This window comes from Trypanosoma theileri (genome assembly GCF_002087225.1).
Source record: "Trypanosoma theileri isolate Edinburgh chromosome Unknown TM35_Tth_7_V1, whole genome shotgun sequence".
NCBI lineage: Eukaryota > Euglenozoa > Kinetoplastea > Trypanosomatida > Trypanosomatidae > Trypanosoma > Trypanosoma theileri.
The window spans coordinates 606,534-625,956 of record NW_021639849.1 but is presented as its reverse complement, the minus strand read 5'-3'; the positions used below and the strand labels follow the sequence as shown (position 1 = coordinate 625,956).

Below are 19,423 nucleotides of genomic sequence, written 5' to 3'. Positions count from 1 at the left end.
ATTTATTTATTATCTTATTATATCTACGACTGTCTGTATAAGTTGTATAGAGATGATTATTTTTATTTTTATTTTTTCCTGATAAGATGATCTTTTCTTCTCTCTACAGTGTGAACACTAGACGGCATCTTAATCTTTCTCATCTCACTATTTCTATTTTTTTTCCTTTTCTTTACTCTTGAGGCATAATCCGAAACCAACATAAATAAAAAGAACCAATAAAGGAACAGAGAAAGAAGGAAAAAAGCAAAAAAAAGAAAAAAAAAGGAGGTAAAAGAGACCAAACAAAAATCATTAAACTGGAAATATAGAAAGAGAGAAAACAAAGAGAAAAAAGAAAAAGAAAAAAAAAGAAGAGAAATAACAACAAAAAAAAAAAAAATGAGTAAACCCACATCTCAGATGTCCGAGATGGATATGCAGCGGATGCGTACGTATCGACGCCTGAATGAACTTCGCATGCAGCCGCTGAAGTCACTGCCCATGACGGCCTTTATGATGTGGATGGTGGGAAATGAGGTGAGTATCTTCTCCATTATGTTTGTTGGAATGGCGGTGGTGAATCCCCTGCAGTCCATACTCGGCTGCGGTAAAGTGTTTGCGGAGTTTGCCGACGATGTCAGTCAAGACGCGGGTATTCGCAGTGCGGTGGCGCAGTCCAAACTTATCTACATTGGCTGCTGTCTCGTGGCCTTCACAGTCGCGTTGGTGAAACTCAGCTGGATGGGATTGATGCCGGTGAATGCAATGGACTGGTTAGACACCACACCGCCAGTGTATAAGGAACACACACTAGGTGTCTATACCGCGTGAGGAGACATTTACGAATAATAAACACACACACACACACACACACACACACACAAGAAAATAACTTTTTGGATTTCTATTTCTTCTTTTTTTATTTCTTTTTTTTTTGTCTTTTCATGGTATGAGGAGTATGTGGAGGTGAAGAGAGAAAAAAGAGAAGGAGAAAAGAGAAAAAGAAAAAAAAAAAGTTTGTGTTTTAGTTCTCTCTAGCGAAAGGGGATAATGGATCACCTCATGCAAGTACTGGCGGTAACGATTTGGCTTTCGTAATGCGTCACATTATATCTCTTTTTCTTTCTATATTATTGTTATTACTATTACTATTAGGAAGAAAGACATAAAAAGTCAATAAATTATCATATTCATTCTCTTTCGACTATCAATGTAGTTGTTTTCCCCTCTTTTTTTCTTTTTCTTTTCCTTTTTCTTCTTCTTTTGGTTTCATAATTTCACTCTTTTGGATTTCCCAGCAATAATATATATATCTATATATAGATATATAGATATTATTAGTATTATCGTAGGTAGGATATATATATATATATATAGAGAGAGAGAGAGAGAGAGAGGAAGAAAGGTAGTAGTGTTCCCATCACGATTGGTAGTCTAAATTCAATGGCCTCCTTTGCTCTTCGGGCTGCTCGTTTTATTCGCACTTTTGATTTAAAACATAGTTGTCGAACTCGTCCCTTCACGTGGTACTTCTCATTGTGTTTTCTCTTCGTTTCGTGGGCCAACTACGCACAGTATAAACGACTCAAACCAATGTATCCAAACTATGAGGATTACCGCGTCAGTGAAGGCTCTCGTATGTTGGATGCCAAGCGACAGGAACTGGCAGATGTGATGCGGTATAATACTATGGTAAAGACCATGCGTAGCGAAATGAAGACATAAAATAATAACACTTTTATTATTATGATGATGATTATTATTTGTTTTTCTGTTTATTCATTTCTCTGTTTGTTTGTTCTTAATGCTATTTCGAAGATGGTGTTGCATTCCCTTTTTTTTCTTGTTTTTTTTTTTACTCTGTATAAGTGATCGAAATTAAAGGAATCTCTCCCCCTAAAAAAAAAAAAAAAGTGCTGGACAATGAGTTCATCCAAATAATAATAATAATTATTATTATTATTATATAACTGCTATTATTACTGTTTCTCTTTCTTATTTATTTTTTATTTTTTTATTAATGGTACTATTATAAATTTTTCTTTCTGATTTCTTTGCTTGTACTTTTCAAAAAAAAAAAAAAGAAAATAAAATAGAGATTAGAGGTCAATCATGAGAAAGAAACATGTCATAGCTCCCTCTACATTTCTCTCTCGAGTCATGGATTGTATGGATTTCAACGTCCATCGTATCAACATTGTACATCTTATTAAGGGTTATTATCCAACGTATTCCATGTTGGTTGCGGCTGTGTTTCTTCTTCTTTCTCTTACATTTGCTTGGCCACCGGGGGAACAGTTTCTGTATAGTAGTTTTACTTCTTTTATTGCACTTTCTTTTCTTTTCTTTATGGTCGCTGCAGGACTTTTCCGTCTCTCTGGTGGTGTATTCACACGACGTCGACATCAGGAAGAATGGTTGGTAGAGAATGCACTAGATGCATGTCAACTACTCGTTAATAGTTTCTCATTACCGCAGGGTTTATATTCACTATTGATATTAGAAATGATAGCCCAACTTGGGAAAGTTCTGCAAGGAACTGTATGTTTGTGTTTAGTAGCGGCTGTTTGGTTAGGTTGGTTAGTCTGGAGAGAAGTAAAGAGTACACGGGTCTCATGAAGAGATTGTTGTAAGTGAAGTAAGAATTCCACAGGGTGTTTTTTTTTTTATATATATATATATATATATACAAGAGGAATAGTGTCGTTGACTGTTTGAAATGAGAAGAATAATAATAATGATAAAAAAAAGAAAGAAGCAGTGTAGAGAAGTTGAGAGGCGTTTTTTTTTTTTTTTTTTGGCTGGAGAAGGATGATGAGATACATTACAAAGAGAGGGAGTGAAAAGAGAGAAAAAACGAGGGGGAATCCTCTGTGTATGTATGTTTGCATGGAACCTTTTTTTTTTGGTTAATGTTTACTTTAATGAATTTCTTTTTTTTTTTTTTCTTTTCTTTTCTTTTCTTTAAATCCTTATTGTTTCCTCTAACTAGATAGCAGGATACGTTGGAGTGAGAACCTCCATTCATATTTAAAAGAACTACAAGAATAATAATAATAAGAATATGCGGTGTACTTGGATTCTACACTGCAGTTCATCATCACTGCGTTCATTAAGTGAAGTGGAGCGTCGTTTTCGTGCTCGTGATATCACACTGCGGGTGTGCACAAAGAATGGTACTGCACGACTTGTTTACGCGAACACCACAAATTTATTGAAGGAAACGATTAAACGACATCATTTAGGATCACGTACACATGGACATCTTTCTTTTCTAGAGCTTGTGGGTTCACATTTAACGTTTACAAACATCTTAGCAGCTTTACAAGAAGGGGAAGAACGTGTGATTTCTCGCTTTACGGCTGATAATGCCACCATTGTGGCGGAGTCTTTGGCTCTTGGTGAGTGTCGTTGTTATATTCGTGGGGATAATAATGGGAGTATTGAAGGAACTCCATTTCCGTTGAAAGTAGATCGGATTTTGTATGGACAGAGTCAGCCGTTTTCATCCATGACTGCAGCTCGATTAGATAAATTGATTTCTGATGCTGAGGAGGAGGAGGAGCAGAAGAAGGGTAATTCAGATATATACAGTGGTAATAATAATAATAATAATAATAATAATAATAATAATAATAATAATAATAATACGATTAAACAGGTTCCTATAGCATTGGGATTACAGGATTTATCACCTGAGAAAATAGAAGCGTATTTTCGATATAATATTTCTCTTCATGGTTACAACTTCTTTAGACAGTCAGAAGGGGCGGCTGTGGCATTATGGTGTTATTCACATCTTCATGATGCATCTATTCAAGAAGTACTCACCCAATTCAGTAATGACATTACAACAGACGCACTTGATAAATCTCAGGAATTAGAAAGAGAACTTGAGATGAGAATAGGACGAGCAGGATGTTCATTTGGTGTATTAGTTCAACCAATCGTTGCGAAACAAACAGAAGAGATGAGAGTATATGAATTACAACGATCTCTTCTACGGGCTTCTATTTCTAATCCAGATGTGTTTAATCCATTATATCGCCGTGCACAAGAGGATTGTCTCTCCTGTCAAGATACACTTTCACTCGTGAGTGGAGATTATGAAGGGGCGTATGCAGTGGCATTAGCGGCCCGTCAATGTACACAAGATCCTTCTATAGTGGCACCTATTATAGAAAAGATACGGCAGCAGTTAGGTGTGCGGGATATACAGTTACAACTAGAGACAGAGTCAATAGTGAGAAATGGATTAGATTTCTTTTGTCGCTGCAGTAAAGGGGATTTTATGCGGTCGTTGATAACACTTTCTATGGAGGAATTAGGGCGACTTCGGGAGGAAAACAGTTTTCATTGTTCCTTCTGTGGTAAGGATCATCCACTGCTGCATGAAGATTGGGAGAAGGTTATGCAAGAAAAAGAGAAAAGATAAAAAAGAAAAAAAAAAATGAGTCATAAAAAAAATATGTATTTTTTTTCTTTTTTATTTCTTTTTATATGAATCTTTTTATATTTTCTTCTTTGCAGGGATTTTCTTGTATTATCTATGTGAAGGGGAGATATCTCCTTTCTTGACTCGTGTTTTTGATTAACAGCCTTTTTTTTTCTTTGCTTTTCTCTCTTCCTTACCCACTACTATTTTGATGGTTTCTTTTTTTAACCCTTTTATTTATTTTATTTTCCTTCTTTCTTTCTTTTCTTTCTTGATAAATACCACAGAAGTATTAATTGTGCATACACGCACGTGGGGCTTCTTAACAAGAATTTCTTAGGAAACCAATCGGAAAAGAAAAAGGTAAGAAAAAAAAAAAAAAAAACAACTGCGAAACGAAGAACAACACAGAGGGAAAAGAAAGAAAGAAAGAAAAAAAAAAAGAATAGAAAGAACGTGAGGGAAGAACAAGAAGAAGTAAAGTAAAAGAAACAGAAGAAGAAAACAGAAGAAAGAAATAAAGAAAAAAAAACACAAAAAAAAAAAAAACAAAGAAAAAGCATAAAGAAAAAAAAAAAAGAAATAAACTTTTAAGAAATAAAAAACAACAAAAAAAAAAAAACAAAAGGGTGTGTCTGTGTCCGTTGTATTGCACAAATCATGTTCAGTGGTCAAGGCGAGAAACCGAAGGGGGCGAAACAAACCCCATCCGTGAAGGCAGGCGCTGAACGCCGCCAGCGACAAATGATCAGTGTGCGCCAGAAGGCCCACGGGGAACTCATGAAACACGTCCGCGAGGAACACGATGATGGAAACAACGCACAGCAGGTCCCCAACGGCGACAGCATGGACGTGTGGGCGTATAATAACAAGACGCGACCAGAGGCCGTCCCACTCGCACTGCTCCCCGAGTTTGTGCGGATGGTCATGCACGGGCAGACCGAGCAGGAGGTCTTCCACGGCACACTCATGATCCGCAAGCTGCTCTCTGTGGAGATGGACCCGCCGCACGACGCCGTCACGCAGAGCGGCGTTATTCCGTACCTCGTCTCGCTCCTCGACCGCGTGCAGAGCCCGCAGCTGCAGTTTGAGGCCGCGTGGGCACTCACCAACGTCGCCGCCGGCACCTCGCAGAACGCCGCTCTTCTCGTGGAGGCCGGCGCCATGCCACGCTTTGTCGCCCTGTTGGGATCCGAACACGCCGACTGCCGCGATCAGGGCGCGTGGGCGATTGGCAACATGGCTGGCGACGGTGTGCCCTGTCGGGATTTGGCCCTGCAGTGCAATGCGATGCCGGCCCTCCTGCACGCCTTGTCTGTGCCCGACCAGCAGCTCAGTGTGGTGCGGAACGCGACGTGGGCGGTGTCGAATCTCTGCCGCGGGAAACCACCGCCGCCGCTGGAGAGTGTCGCCATCGCACTGCCAATGCTCTGCAGTCTGCTGCACCATCCAGACAATGAAGTCGTGACAGACGCATCGTGGGCCATTTCGTACATGAGTGATGGGCCGCATGAGCGTGTGCAGGCGGTGATAGACGCAGGTGTGGTTCCACGCGTGGTGGAACTTCTTTCATCCTCATTAACGCCACTGCAGACATCTTCCATTCGTACCATTGGAAATATCGCAAGTGGAGATGATGCACAGACACAAGTCTTAATTAACTGTGGAGCACTTCAATTTTTGGGACCTCTTCTAACGCATCGTAAGCGTGAGATTCGTAAGGAAACCTGCTGGACCATTTCTAACATCGCTGCAGGAAATGCACCACAGATTGAAGCCCTTATCACAGCAAATCTTTTCCCCTTGGTGATTAAATGTCTCGAGGGATCAGACCTTGACGTTAAGAAAGAGGCGGTATGGTCTATTGCCAACGTCACTCTTTGTGGAGTTGCACACCATATGCGCTACCTATTGGACTGTAGGGTTATACCGCCGTTGTGTGAAACACTAACCACGCATGAGTCGAAGATTCTCACGGTGGCTCTCGAAGCCTTGCTGGGGTTTCTCCAACTAGCAGAGGAAGATTATAAGGCAGGTGCAACTCCAGAGAATATGGTTACACGCGCTATCATTGAGTGCGGTGGTGTAGACTCTATTGAAAGAATGCAATCGTATTCTGATAATAATGTGTACAACATGGCTCTTTGCATTCTGGAGACATATTTTAACACAGAGGAGGGTGCCCCTGAGAGGTTTGATATGTCCATGGAGGTTACCGGAAATGAAGCGAGTGGGAATAACACCGGTTTTAACTTCTGATGAAACATATAGAAGAGAGATCAAATAGAGAGGGGGGGTGGAGAGAAATGGGGAAAAAGGGGGAAATGAAACTTGTGAAGGAAAAGGAAGGAATGATTTCTCTCTTTTTGTGTTTGCCTGTGTCTGCGTGTCTGTGTGATCGATGGATTGATTGATTGATTGATTGATTTGTTTTTTTTTTTTCTCTCTCTCTCTCTCTCTCTCTCTCTCTATGTCCTTGTGTTTGTGTGTGTGTGTTTCCGAGTATTTGAATGATAGTTTTTTTCTTTGTTTTTTTTTTTTTTTGTGTGTGTGTTTATTTCTTTGTTTTTCTTGTTTTCTCTGTGTATAACTGTGGATGGGGTGTAAATATATATTTATAAAAAAGATAGGCTTAAATAAAAAAAAAAAGTAAAAAAAAAAAAAAGAAGAACAGTGAGAAACGATGACAGATCTGCAGATTCCGCTACTCAAACGTTTTTCCTTTTACTTGTTACCATACGATTCTTCTTATTAGTATCTATACTGGTGACATTTGAAGGGATTCGTGGGAGAAAAGTAAGGGGGCAGTGAACTTCAAATAATATCTTTTCTGACTTCATAGAAGGATTATGAGCATTCTGTACACGTCTAAATAAGGAAATGAGGAAACAAGCGATAAGTAAAGAAGAGTAAGAATAAAGAAAGAAAAAAAAATAAAGAAGAGAATGCAAGGGGGGATATGGTGAATGCCGTAGAAGTTATTCTTCCAGTCACCAATATCCTAATTGGCATTTTTTTTTTTTTATTTATTGTTTTTTTTTTTGCGTTTTGTTTTTCTTTATTTTTCTTTTTTCTTTTATTCTTGAGAGCACACTCTGTGTGACTTGTTTCAGTTTGTACTTCCTTTGGATTATGTTTCTAATGAAGATTAAGAGAAGGAAAGAAAGAAAAAAAAAGGAAACGGGTTAAACTGTGAGTTCTGTTCTCCTCTTTATTTCCCATCGTTTCTATATTTCCCTATCATGTAATCCTTTTAGTATTAATATACAGTCCCCCCACAAATTTCAGATCACGTATTTATCTACTAATCATAATCATTCACTTTATTCCTATATATACTTATATATATATATATATATATATATATATATAGGAATAAAGTGAGTTTACTATGGGTTCTCTAGCCCATTAGGCAGCCCCACTGCCTGTAGGTCTATAAAAAAAAATAAAAAAAGGGAAAAAATAATAAATAAGTGGTTTTTTTTTTCTCTCCTCCTTTTTTCTTCTTCTTTATGATTATAAATATAGTTTCTTCACAGGGTCGTAAGTAAGTAAGACGAAAAGCGCACCCACACAACACTATACGTATTCTATACACGGACAGTGAAATTAATAAAATAAAATAAATAAATAAATGGAAGCCCCTTTCCGACGCCGTGGCCGTAAGGAGGAAGAAGAAGTTGATGAGTTCGACAGACAACGAGATCGCAAACAACGACGCCGCGAAGAGCGACAGGCACGCAAACGCCAACGCATCGAGGCTCATGAAAAATGGGTCGAACAGCGGCGAAATATGAAAGAAAACGCACAAATGGAGCGGCGTTCCAAACAACAGAGAACAGACAGCACGCAACGTAAACAAACTAGGAAGACTAATACTAATACTAATAGCACGATCTCATCATCATCATCATCATCATCATCATCATCTAGGATTACGCCACCAATGAAGAAGGAAAGTAAAGGAAGTGTAACGGTGGGAAATGAAGTAAAAAAGGAGAAGAAACAACAACAACAGCAGCAGCAGAAGAATAATAAGAAGAATAATAAGAAAGAAGGAGAAGAGTTAAATACAGTGGTGCCGGAGACAACTAGTGTAGAAGTTCCTTCTACAAAGTATATTCCCCCATCGTTACGACGAAAGATACAACCGGAAACCAATACCGCCCTAGATGAGATTACACGACGTGTTATTAATAAACTAACTGTACGTAATGTAGCCGATATGACAAGAGAAATCTCTGATCTCTTTTCTGGAAGTGTGGAAGGAGCTACACGGGCATCTGTATTACATAGTCTTGCTCAGCATATTAACCGTATGTGTATGTTAGACGCCGGACTTCTTACGCCTATTGGAAGTCTTCCATTCGCAGGATTAATTCGAGGTTTACAATTACTACATGGTAATGTGGTAGGTGCAGAATTAATAGAAAGTCTTTGTCTCGCTTTACAAGGACATCTTAAAAAAAATAATGAAACTGGAGTTTCCAATGGGGCTATGGTGCTCGCTCATCTTTATATCTTAAATGCCGTTGATTCGGTGTTAATCTCTAGTTTCTTACGTAGTGTGTTGAAGATTGGAGGAGATGGGGCGGTGTGTGCAGTGGCCTGTGGATTAACTCTACTCCGTGCCTGCGGTGAGAAGTTGTTAAAAGAGGCACCCGCACAAATGGAAATGGCATTAACAGAGGCAAAGAAGTATGGACGAAAACAACCACAAGGCACTAATCGATATACCGCACTGCTTAGTTATATTGCTGAAATTGTAACCGGTCATACACGAAGTGCGAAGCGTACAGTAGATGAAGAAGATTTACCCATAGATACACTTCTTAATGATATGTCTACACTTTTACCAGGCGGTAGTAGTGGTGGTGGGAGTAATTCTATGAATAATAAACGTGTGGCTTTGCGAGTGATGAGTACAACGAGTGTGTTAACGGGAATGACATGGACACGAATGCTGCATACAGATAAACCCCCTCGATGGTTTACACCAAATGCATGGAGTCAATATGAAGATGAAGAGAAGGAAAACAATAAGGGAAAAAATAACAAGGAATCTTCTTCTTTTTCTTCTTCTGAGGTATCATCATCATCATCATCATCTAATAGTGATAAGGATGAAGATAGTGATACGGAGGAGGATGAGGCAGAATTAAAGGCAGAGCGTATTCGTCAAATGCGGCAGAAGGAGAAGGCGATATCCGGCCAAAGGTTCAACACAGAGAATAAACGTGAGGTGTTTGAGTGTATTGCGAATGCCTCTGATGATCTTGAGGCTTTTACATTACTCATACATCGTGATACTTCTTTTAGTCGTCTACACGATACATTGTCTGTTCTTCTTCAGTGTTGTTATCAAGAGAAGACTTACAATCCATATTATACACAAATTATTCAACGTTTCTGCAGTGCAAAGACATCCTGTAAGAATACACTTCAGTTTGCACTTTGGGATATGTTTAAAGTTATTAGAGTAGAGGCGGTGGATGTGACTGGATATTTAAATCTTTCATGTTTGTTGACTTCTCTTATTGAAATGGATATTTTTACACTCAGTGTTCTCCGTGGATTAGACTTGGAATCTACGAATCGAACAATGGGACTTTTTACCCGTATTCTTCTTCTTCGAATGATTTTACAATTACCGCCTGTAAAACTAACGGAAGTGTTTTTTGGCGGTGATGGATTTCGTGCCCACGATGTAAAGATAGATACAAGAATATTACGATCAAATTTGGCGAAACTTGTGGAACGTTACTTTGTGGATGAGAGGGAATCCGCGAAATGGATTCCACATTTCTATGATGTTGTGGCTGTTGGGACTAGCTTTGATGTACTTCTTAAGAAGAAGAACAAGAATAATAATAATAACAACAATGATGGGATTATAGATAATCACAGAGAAGAATCTATGGAAGATGAAGAGGCACAATTGCAGGCGTTTATGAAGAGAATTCGTGTGGTATTTAAGGCACTGAAGAGTGGCATCTCGTAAGAGAGAGAGAGAGAGAGAAATCTATATATCTATATATCTATCTATATGGTTTGAAAAGAACGTTTAAGTAAAAGAAGAGAGAAAGAAAGAGAGAAGAGAAATAACTAACTTTGTATGGGTTTCTACTAAATAAATAAATAAATAAATATATATATATATATATATATATATATATTATATGTAATTGAACTTATTTACTCTTTCATTCTTTTTTCTTTCTATTGCAAAATGAATGAAAATAGGTGGAGGAGGGGTAAAAGGAGAGGAGTAAAGAAAAAAGAAGAAATAAAAGGATCTTCACAAAAACAAGGAAAAAAAAAAAAAAGAAAGATTGAAAAGAACCCCCTTCACAAACACAATAATGTATCAAGACTTCCTCCCACGGGCTACATCGGAGTTAACATGTAGTTTCCTCCCCACATTCAACAATATATTCACAAGTGCAACTATTACAGTAGACTTTACTCCCACTAACGCAGAGTGTTTGAGTGCTGCTGGTGCTGTTAATAATATGATCAACATTCATTCCGCACTGTTGCTAACGCTCTCACCACTGCATACAGTTGGTGCAGTACGAGTGTTAGTGCAAAAGAAGAGGAATAATAATAATAATAATAATAATAATAATAATAATAATAATAATAATAATAATAATAATAATAATAATAGTGAGGAGGAGGGGGATATTATTAATAAAAATACAGCGGAGTGGCATCAACTTCAACTGGACTCTTCTATTCTTTATAAAACAAAACAGCGTATCGTGAGTGCTGCTGCACGGCAAGAACTATTATCATTAACGGCGATCTCTTCTACTCATGAAGAAGTTAAAGAGGAAATAGAAGAGAAGGAATGTGAAAAGAATGAAACTGGAAGTGATGCTGAAGTACTTGAACTCGTACTTGGATCCAGCGATGATGAGAATGACGCCTCTACAAGTGAGGTGCTGGTGTCATCTAAATTGCAAGAAGTTAATAATAATAATAATCATAGTAATAATAATTTTGATAATAATAATCATAGTAATAATAATGATAAAGATGATATGGCAACACAGTTTCTGCTTAAACTATGGCCTAGTAGTCTGGAAGGAATAAATACAGAAGAAGAGGAAGAAGAGGAGAGTAGTACATTATATATTCTACAGTGTTGTATTGATGTGATATTAGTTCCTCCAACAGAATTAGTTGGTAAGTCATTTCCATTCTTAACAGTTCTCTCAACTGTGGGATCCTCACAGTCTCTACCCGAATCCGAAGTGGGTGTAAACCGTGAGGATCAATATATGTTATTTGTAGGACAACGATTTTATGATTATTTTATTTCTCCTCGTGTGGCCTATACTGAAAGATTCTCTGATGGTGTTACTTTTACCTCTATAGATGTACTCATAAACTCTCTGTGTGTACATCAAGATGAGAGTGTAGATCTATGGGAAATTGTGACTCTCACTTCTCTTCCAGTTTTACCAGAGAATTTATTCTGTGCCTTTGTACGATCTTCATTAGAAGAGAATACGGGTTCATCATCTGCGGTGGAATTACATGCGGGTGTGAAATGGTCTGTTCAACATCATCCAGCATATACAAGGATGTCTACTTTACAAGAAGAGGGAGAAATAACTACAAGAACACGTCTTTATTTTTTTCATTGCGATCACATATTATGTGAATATTTACTTCCACTCATACATAAAGCGAATACAGCATGGGATAGTGTAGGATCAAAGAAAACAGATGTAAACACATTATCTCCTCACTCTGATGAGATCACTTGGGTAATTACTAGTAGTAGCCATACATTATTGCGTCTTCGTCGAGGGGCATTATGTGTACGGGGTGGAGTGTTATTAACAGCAGATGTACTGCGGGCCATGTGGTCTCCTCCGCATGTATTAACGGTTAATTCCCGCGTAGATACATTAAGGGCGAAAGTACTATTGTTTAGTCTTGCATTAGAAATGAAATGGCGGACTGCTGCTGCTGCTGTAGTAGTAGAGAATAGTAATAATAATAATAATAATAATAATAATAATAATAATAATAGTAATACTATTATGAATACAACTACTACTATACCAGAATTTAATGCAATGATATCCGGTGTTGGTCTCACACGTGCATGGGCCTTTTGTCTTTCTTGTGATGAGCCGGGATGGACAGAATTATTACAACAGGAACGTTGTATCGCAGCATGTGGTCTACACACCGTTTCTCAAACAGATCCATGGTGTTTAATGCAGCGGTATATTTCTGAAGTTCGTCAAACTTTATTGTTTTTATCATCTGCCGCTGCAGTTATGTCTATTCGTCATCAATGTTGTTACCCATGGGAAGTGATGGAAAAACAAAATGATACATTATTTTCTAAATTATTGGCTGAAATGAATTTAACCATTTCGTATGGAATGCATTTAGATCTTATACGATTATTACTTCAAGAGGAATGGAATAGTCAGCGAGGCAATAATAATAATAATAATAATAATAATAATAATAATAATAATAATAATAATAATAATAATGCGGTGAGTTCTGTGCCTATGCCCCTTTTGGCTTCTCTTTCATATGAAGTCAAACCAACGCAGTCGGCGGTGTGTCGTGATATACTTCTTCATATGCGGTTTCCCAAGTTAGAGAGTACACGTGGACTTGTTAAGGGAAAGAATGAGTCTACAGAGAGAATGTGGGGAATTGATTTATCCTTCACACTACTGGATTTCACTGTGGAAGGGCCAGAGACATCTCTCTTCACAGTGGCTGCATCTACACGGAAAGAACAGACACTGCAGTGTCAGGTTACTCAGACCATTCCGGGATATTGGAGAGTCTCAGGACTTGCATGGGTAAGAGGATTGGATCAACAGACTATGTTTTCACTCCTTCAAAGAGAAAAGGAAGAGGATCCTAATGAGGATAAGAAGAATAACAAAGATGTTGAGGGAAGGGGAAATGATGGAAATGAAGATACAGATGGAAATAAAAAAATATTTACAATGCAGATGCCTTTATTAGTGTTAAACCCTAAAGTTATTCCTGCAGCGTTGTTAGTGCGAGTTCAACACCATCAATTTTGGTCTAATCTTTCAACACTTATAGATATTCATACACGTCGAGTTATTCTGGAATACATTATGGAACAGGCCGTACAAGAAGGAGAAACTAGAAAGATGGAGGAATCTAAACTTCTCTTTACACCATTACTAAATCAACTTTTAGAGAGTCTTCTTGATGGGAATCCACAAGAATATCAAGAAAATCATTCAGTCTCTTTAAATACAACGAAAATGACGCCCTTATCACTATTCTTTACAGCATTACGAAACCTTCACGTTGATGAGAGACTTGTTTGGCGTCAAGTTTACTCGGACATACATACACGTTTTTCATATTATCTCTCAAAACATCATTTTCCTTCATTTCAGTTAACTGCTGGAGGAAATCAAGAGAAAAAGGAGAATCTCAGTGAGAATACGGGGTCTAATCTTAATCCTAATCTTAATACTAATCCTAACAATAGAAATGTATCAGATGTGGAAAAACAGTTATTAAAACACCTTGGAACCATTACATCCTATTATGATTCTCTACCCCCTACAGAATCACAACAATCACAACAACAACAACAACAACAACAGAAAAGTCAGAGGCCACGATTGGTATTGAGTTTGAAAAACAAAATAATCCTAACTCGAAAAGAAAACGAGGAAGAAGAAGAAGAAAAGAAAGGAATGAAGAAAAAGAAGAAAGAACGTAACACTCCATCTAACCCTACAGAACTTGTTGAAATGGTTAACCGCGTTATTATAGAAACTTCAAAATGCAAAGATGATGCTGCACTTGCGGCGAGAAGAGCAGCACTTTCCTTATCTATTTCATTATGTTTACTTCTTCAAGGGAGTCCAGAGTTGCTGAAGGACCGAAAAGGGGGAAGTACACTGGCGAAGGCACAAGAACTTTATGAATCCCTTCGAAATGCGGCTGCTGCTGCGGCTGGAGAGTCTGATACTATTCTCCTGAAGGTATATGAGGGTTTTTATGCAAAATAATGAGAAGTTGGATGAAAATAGATAGGGGTTTAATCTCCTTTATTCACGAGATAATTTTTAGGCGTTTTTTTTTTTTTTTTGTGTGTGTGTGTATGTAATCATGAACTTAAGTTGGGCATTCATAATGCTTGTGTTTTTGTTTTATTATTATTATTATTATTATTATTATTATTATTATTATTATTATTATTATTTTCTTAAAACATTGATAGAGTCTCATGTATACAAATCTTTGTTTTTCTTTTTCTCTACTTTTATGCTTTATTTGTATGTTTTCACTATTTTTATTTATTTATTTATTCATTTAATTACTTAGGAACATAAAGAAATGTCGGGTGATGCGATTCCTCCCTTACCTAAGAGTTCTAATCCTCTCGTGGAAAGAAACCTTGTTGAGACTTCTGAGACTTTAACGGATTCCCGAAAGAGTTTTGGAGAGGGTGTAGAGTTCTCTCATGTTATCTCCACTGCGGAGGATTATTGGGAGTACTGCAGGAAGTTAGATCAGCTGCGGTGCCACCTTGGGGAACCTCTCTCACCAGAAGCCGCTGAACTGTATGGACCCACCTCTATTTGTTCAAATCGTATTTGGCTGCTATTTAAATGGCGAAATAAAAAATACGGTACAGTTTTACATGAACCGAAGGAAACAACTGTCATGTTAGGCCCGGGTTGGCCAATGTTATTATTTAATTTGTTCCTTCTTCTTCTGGCCTCCGTACTCTTTACGGCTTCCTATAAAGATGAAGGGTTTTGGGAATTCCACGTTGTGGTGTGGGTGTTGGGATTGATCACTGTTGTATTGATGTTTTGGGTTGCGATGAGAAATCCCGGAATTGTTCCGCGGCGGCAGAAAAAGGGACTAACCACAAGAAATTATGTACGAGTGCGAGTACCAGTGCCAATGTTTAAGAAACTTCAAGAGAAGAATAAAGCGATGTCTAAAAAAGAAGAGGGGCCAGAAATGGGAGTAGAAAACGTAAATACAACAGAGGTGACTGGAATCATACCTGGTTGGTTCTTTGATGATAAGAAAGTAACCATTAAGGAATGTAATGTGGATTTAAATACCCCTTTTGTTTTGTGTAATTCCGAAAAAGAAAAAGAAGAAGAGGGAATGATGGAGATGAATCTAATCTATTGTAGAACGTGTAATATTTACCGAGCCCCACGTACTCATCATTGTTCTGTATGTGATTGTTGTATAGATGAATTGGATCATCATTGTGCATGGCTGGGATGCTGCGTTGGCAAAAATAATTATCACATATTTTTTGCCGCAATTATATCTCTACATGTGATGATACTCTGTGTTCTTTGGTTTCACTTCGTCAATAACCTTTTATATTTTTTACGTCATCCCTATCTTACACCTCACCAATTACTTAAACGCGTATACTATCTTCCTATTGTTACATTGGCAATTTCATTTGTTCTTGGTATATTTTTTTCTGGTTTAACGGTGGTACACATCTATGTACAGTTGAAGGGTATCACCACTGTAGAAATGCTGGGAAATAAATTTAAGAAAAAACCATTTTGGGGTATTAGCCCTTGGAGTCTCGGTAGTAAATGGAAGAATATGAAGTATCGCCTAACACCTCACACTCTACCAACATTCCACTCTGAGGTATATTACCCCGTAATGGTGGCAGCTCTAATAGAAGACCGTAAGTTGGATATACTTATGCAATTGCCGAAGGAGGAGCGTGAACGTGTGAAGAAGAAGATGCAAAGTGATGACAATGAAGAAAAGATATCAAAAGGAAAGGAGTGAACTTTTTTTTGTGTTTTAGTTTTTTCTTTTTTATTATTATTTGTCCTTCATTTTATGTGTGATGTTTGTTTTTGTGTTTTTTTTTTTGTTCTTACCCGCAACATCGTTACTTATGCGATTTTTTTTTTTTTTTTATCTTGACTCTTTCTCATACTTGACTGTAACCAGGGCATATATATGTGTAATTTAATATGTTTTCCTCTATATGATTCCAAAAAAAAAAAAAAAAAGAAAAATAGTTTTTACCTGGGTACTCCACTCTTTTTATTATTAAAATTATGATTATTGTCATTGTTATATTGTCTTTTCTTATGTCAAAATATAATGTTGTGGTTTTCATATTGTGAAAAAAAAAGAAATAATTCAATTTCTTACATTTATTGTTATTATTATTTCTTTCTTCCTCTCTTGATGCAATTTTTTTTTTCATTTCCTTTCGATTGACTAATTTCACAGTGTGTATAGTTAGTCCCCCTTAGGCTCCGTATTACAGCTCCACTCTCCCTCTCTTTTTTATTTTCTTTCTGTATCTCATTTCAACTACTTTTTTTTTTTCCTTCCTCTTTTGTCTGATTCTCTCCTTATATATATATATATGGTTTTAGTAGTGCATAGACCTGGGTGTGGGAGAAGGTAACTGAAAGCAAACCCGTATACACTAACTATGCAACCACCGCCGCCGCCGTATTATCCTCCTCAGCCGCCGCCGCCGCCGTATTTTCATCCTCCTCCTCCTCCTCCTCCTTCTTCTCAAGAGCACCAACAACAACAACAACAACAACAGCAGCGGGATCAAAAAGTGCAGGAAAAACAGGAACGACAGCCAAAGAAGGAAGGAAACAACCAAACACGTAGACATTCACAGAAACGTAGAAGCGGCCCCGCACCCTCCATCACTCCCCCTCCGCTTGAATGCACGCCGGAGGGCGATGTTGTGATTCGCGCCGCGGACGGCCATCGGTATCGACGGAGTGTTTGTGTGTTTATTATGAACCCGCACGGCCGTTTTCTCGCCGGCCGCCGCCGCGATGACCGCCGGGTGCTGCAGTGCGTGCAGGGCGGCGCCACCCCGCACGAGTCGCCCATCCAAACGGCGGAGCGGGAGGTGTTTGAGGAGTTGGGCATCCCGTCCACACAACTGCGCCTCGTTGCGGAGATCCCACCACCAACACCGGCAGAGACAAGGAATGCGATTTCTCACGATCCGCGGGCGGTGTTTCGCTACAACTCCAAGTCCTGGCGGAAGTACGGCATTAAAGGACAGGAACTATACCCACTCCTCGTCCGCGCCAATACGGAAGTTATTCACACATTAAATTTTTCAGCAGTCCCCGGAGTGCGACCAGAGTTCTGTGCGGCGCAGTGGGTGACGCTGGAGGAGTTGATGCAGTATTGCTCTCCATCGAAGCGGGAGGTGGTGGCGAATATGTGTGCAGCCGTTGCACCACTGGTGTTGCGTGTGTTGAGTGAAGAAGGTGTGATGCCGCATGTTGATTCACAACACCAGGAAGAGGTGCACCGACGCTCTGATGGTAGTAACACTAGTAATAATGGTGGTATGGCTAAGGGGCGCTGGTAGGCACCAACACTGCTGCACATTTCCGGTATAAAAAGAAAAAAAAATTGAAAGAAGGAAAAGGGGGAACTAAATTATGTGATTCATGGAATTGTGTATCCCTATTCTTTTTCAGAAAAAGAGAAAATATATATTTTTGGTGATGTGTCAGTTCTGATAGGGAACAGAAACAAAATTATGAAGACGTCTGTAGGTAATGCTGTTATTGCTGCTATAATTAATGATTTTCTTTCATTTTTTTTTTCTTCTTCTTCTACTACTACTACTGCTACTACTGCTACTATTGCTACTTTTTATTTAAAATTCACTCTATATACACTGGGTGTAACAAGTTGTACACAACATTTAAGAAATACTACAGAGTCTACCTCTATTTCAACTGAACTGTGAACAGATAGCAGATATAGATAATAGATATAACTATACATATAGATACACACATATATACGAGTAGACACACTCTGTTATGTATAGAGTTTACGCATCAAAGGTTCGAGTAATACCTGGATTTCATCCAACGTTTATACGGCGGTTAAATGTTATGTTCATCATACCCTTTCGTCTTCTTATGCTTGTAGCCCACTTTACTGCACTCATCTGCGCTTCACTTGGGAGTGATGAAATGATATTAGAGGCTTCATTGGGTCCAGAGTACACCAAAGACGAATATTTATACTTTAGACGTTCAACAGATGCATGTTTGGCAGCATCTTTTTTATTTCTTTTCTTCGATTGTTGGGGAATTGTGACCGCTCGAACCCTCAGGTCAGGACTTATGAATACAATAAATGGATGTCTTCATGCTGCTGCTGCAGTTTTGTTAATAGTTGCTTGGAATGCCACAATGCATGTTACACGAATTTGGCAGATATTCTACATATTTAGTATTATACCAACAGGATTAGAAGTAATTGCATTATGCATTTCATACAATAACGGTATGGACAACTTTTACTGAGAGTTATCTTAATATTTTTTTTTTTTTTGAAGTTCTTTCTTGTTATTGCTTTCTTGCAATGTGTACATTTGGCACTGAATCCAATAGAAACTGTCGTTGAGATGTTGTAAGATGTTTGCTATTATTTTTTGTTGCTCCACACCATACTCTTTTACCAAAACTTTTCCAAAGAGAATTAATTATATTATGATTATTAATTGTATTAATTAATTAACTACCTAATTTATTTGTTTATTCTTCTTTTTCCCACTTAGGAACATATGTTTTCGTAAGGGTAAATATAGGGGATTACCATTTCCGGCCAACTACCTTCGCAACCCAGACATTGCGGTACTACGAACAAAAAACCGGATCTGCTTCATGTGTTAGCACATTGGAACGCTAACCAAATTCCCTTCACTACAAACTAACGTAAAATGACACATGTATTTTTTTTTTAAAAAACACGACTTCTGTTTATAACTCACGAATTCATTAATTCTTTATCAATATTTCTCTGTCTGTGTATCTGCGTGAATGTGTATGCATCTATTTTGCTTATCCCTGTGTATGATGATCAACCGATACTACCTGAGTGTATTCTGACCCCTTTTTGGGGTGTGACGGCTACAGTAATCGACAAGAACCCTTTAACACTGAGCAGGCG

The 19,423-nt window shown here is 38.2% G+C and overlaps 9 protein-coding genes across 9 annotated transcripts; all 9 read left to right on the top strand.

The window, feature by feature from the left end:
* Positions 1-381: 381 nt before the first annotated feature.
* TM35_000073790 (ER membrane DUF1077 domain-containing protein) lies at positions 382-813 on the top strand (the record flags this gene model as incomplete). The annotated part of the gene is made up of 1 exon (XM_029023825.1): positions 382-813. The coding sequence occupies one exon, from the start codon at positions 382-384 to the stop codon at positions 811-813; it is 432 nt and encodes a 143-aa protein (XP_028885021.1).
* A 1,329-nt stretch (positions 814-2,142) lies between these two features.
* On the top strand, positions 2,143-2,601 carry TM35_000073780 (uncharacterized protein; the record flags this gene model as incomplete). The annotated part of the gene is made up of 1 exon (XM_029023824.1): positions 2,143-2,601. One exon carries the CDS (start codon positions 2,143-2,145, stop codon positions 2,599-2,601), a length of 459 nt encoding a protein of 152 aa, XP_028885020.1.
* A 445-nt stretch (positions 2,602-3,046) lies between these two features.
* TM35_000073770 (uncharacterized protein) lies at positions 3,047-4,417 on the top strand (the record flags this gene model as incomplete). The annotated part of the gene is made up of 1 exon (XM_029023823.1): positions 3,047-4,417. The coding sequence occupies one exon, from the start codon at positions 3,047-3,049 to the stop codon at positions 4,415-4,417; it is 1,371 nt and encodes a 456-aa protein (XP_028885019.1).
* Positions 4,418-5,077: 660 nt separating this feature from the next.
* Positions 5,078-6,676, top strand: TM35_000073760 (putative importin alpha; the record flags this gene model as incomplete). Its single annotated transcript, XM_029023822.1, has 1 exon — positions 5,078-6,676. One exon carries the CDS (start codon positions 5,078-5,080, stop codon positions 6,674-6,676), a length of 1,599 nt encoding a protein of 532 aa, XP_028885018.1.
* A 1,375-nt stretch (positions 6,677-8,051) lies between these two features.
* TM35_000073750 (putative nucleolar MIF4G domain-containing protein 1-like) lies at positions 8,052-10,418 on the top strand (the record flags this gene model as incomplete). Its single annotated transcript, XM_029023821.1, has 1 exon — positions 8,052-10,418. The coding sequence occupies one exon, from the start codon at positions 8,052-8,054 to the stop codon at positions 10,416-10,418; it is 2,367 nt and encodes a 788-aa protein (XP_028885017.1).
* Positions 10,419-10,779: 361 nt separating this feature from the next.
* Positions 10,780-14,466, top strand: TM35_000073740 (uncharacterized protein; the record flags this gene model as incomplete). Its single annotated transcript, XM_029023820.1, has 1 exon — positions 10,780-14,466. One exon carries the CDS (start codon positions 10,780-10,782, stop codon positions 14,464-14,466), a length of 3,687 nt encoding a protein of 1,228 aa, XP_028885016.1.
* Positions 14,467-14,794: 328 nt separating this feature from the next.
* TM35_000073730 (uncharacterized protein) lies at positions 14,795-16,243 on the top strand (the record flags this gene model as incomplete). Its single annotated transcript, XM_029023819.1, has 1 exon — positions 14,795-16,243. The coding sequence occupies one exon, from the start codon at positions 14,795-14,797 to the stop codon at positions 16,241-16,243; it is 1,449 nt and encodes a 482-aa protein (XP_028885015.1).
* Positions 16,244-16,907: 664 nt separating this feature from the next.
* Positions 16,908-17,822, top strand: TM35_000073720 (NUDIX hydrolase; the record flags this gene model as incomplete). Its single annotated transcript, XM_029023818.1, has 1 exon — positions 16,908-17,822. One exon carries the CDS (start codon positions 16,908-16,910, stop codon positions 17,820-17,822), a length of 915 nt encoding a protein of 304 aa, XP_028885014.1.
* A 463-nt stretch (positions 17,823-18,285) lies between these two features.
* On the top strand, positions 18,286-18,777 carry TM35_000073710 (uncharacterized protein; the record flags this gene model as incomplete). The annotated part of the gene is made up of 1 exon (XM_029023817.1): positions 18,286-18,777. One exon carries the CDS (start codon positions 18,286-18,288, stop codon positions 18,775-18,777), a length of 492 nt encoding a protein of 163 aa, XP_028885013.1.
* Positions 18,778-19,423: the final 646 nt, after the last annotated feature.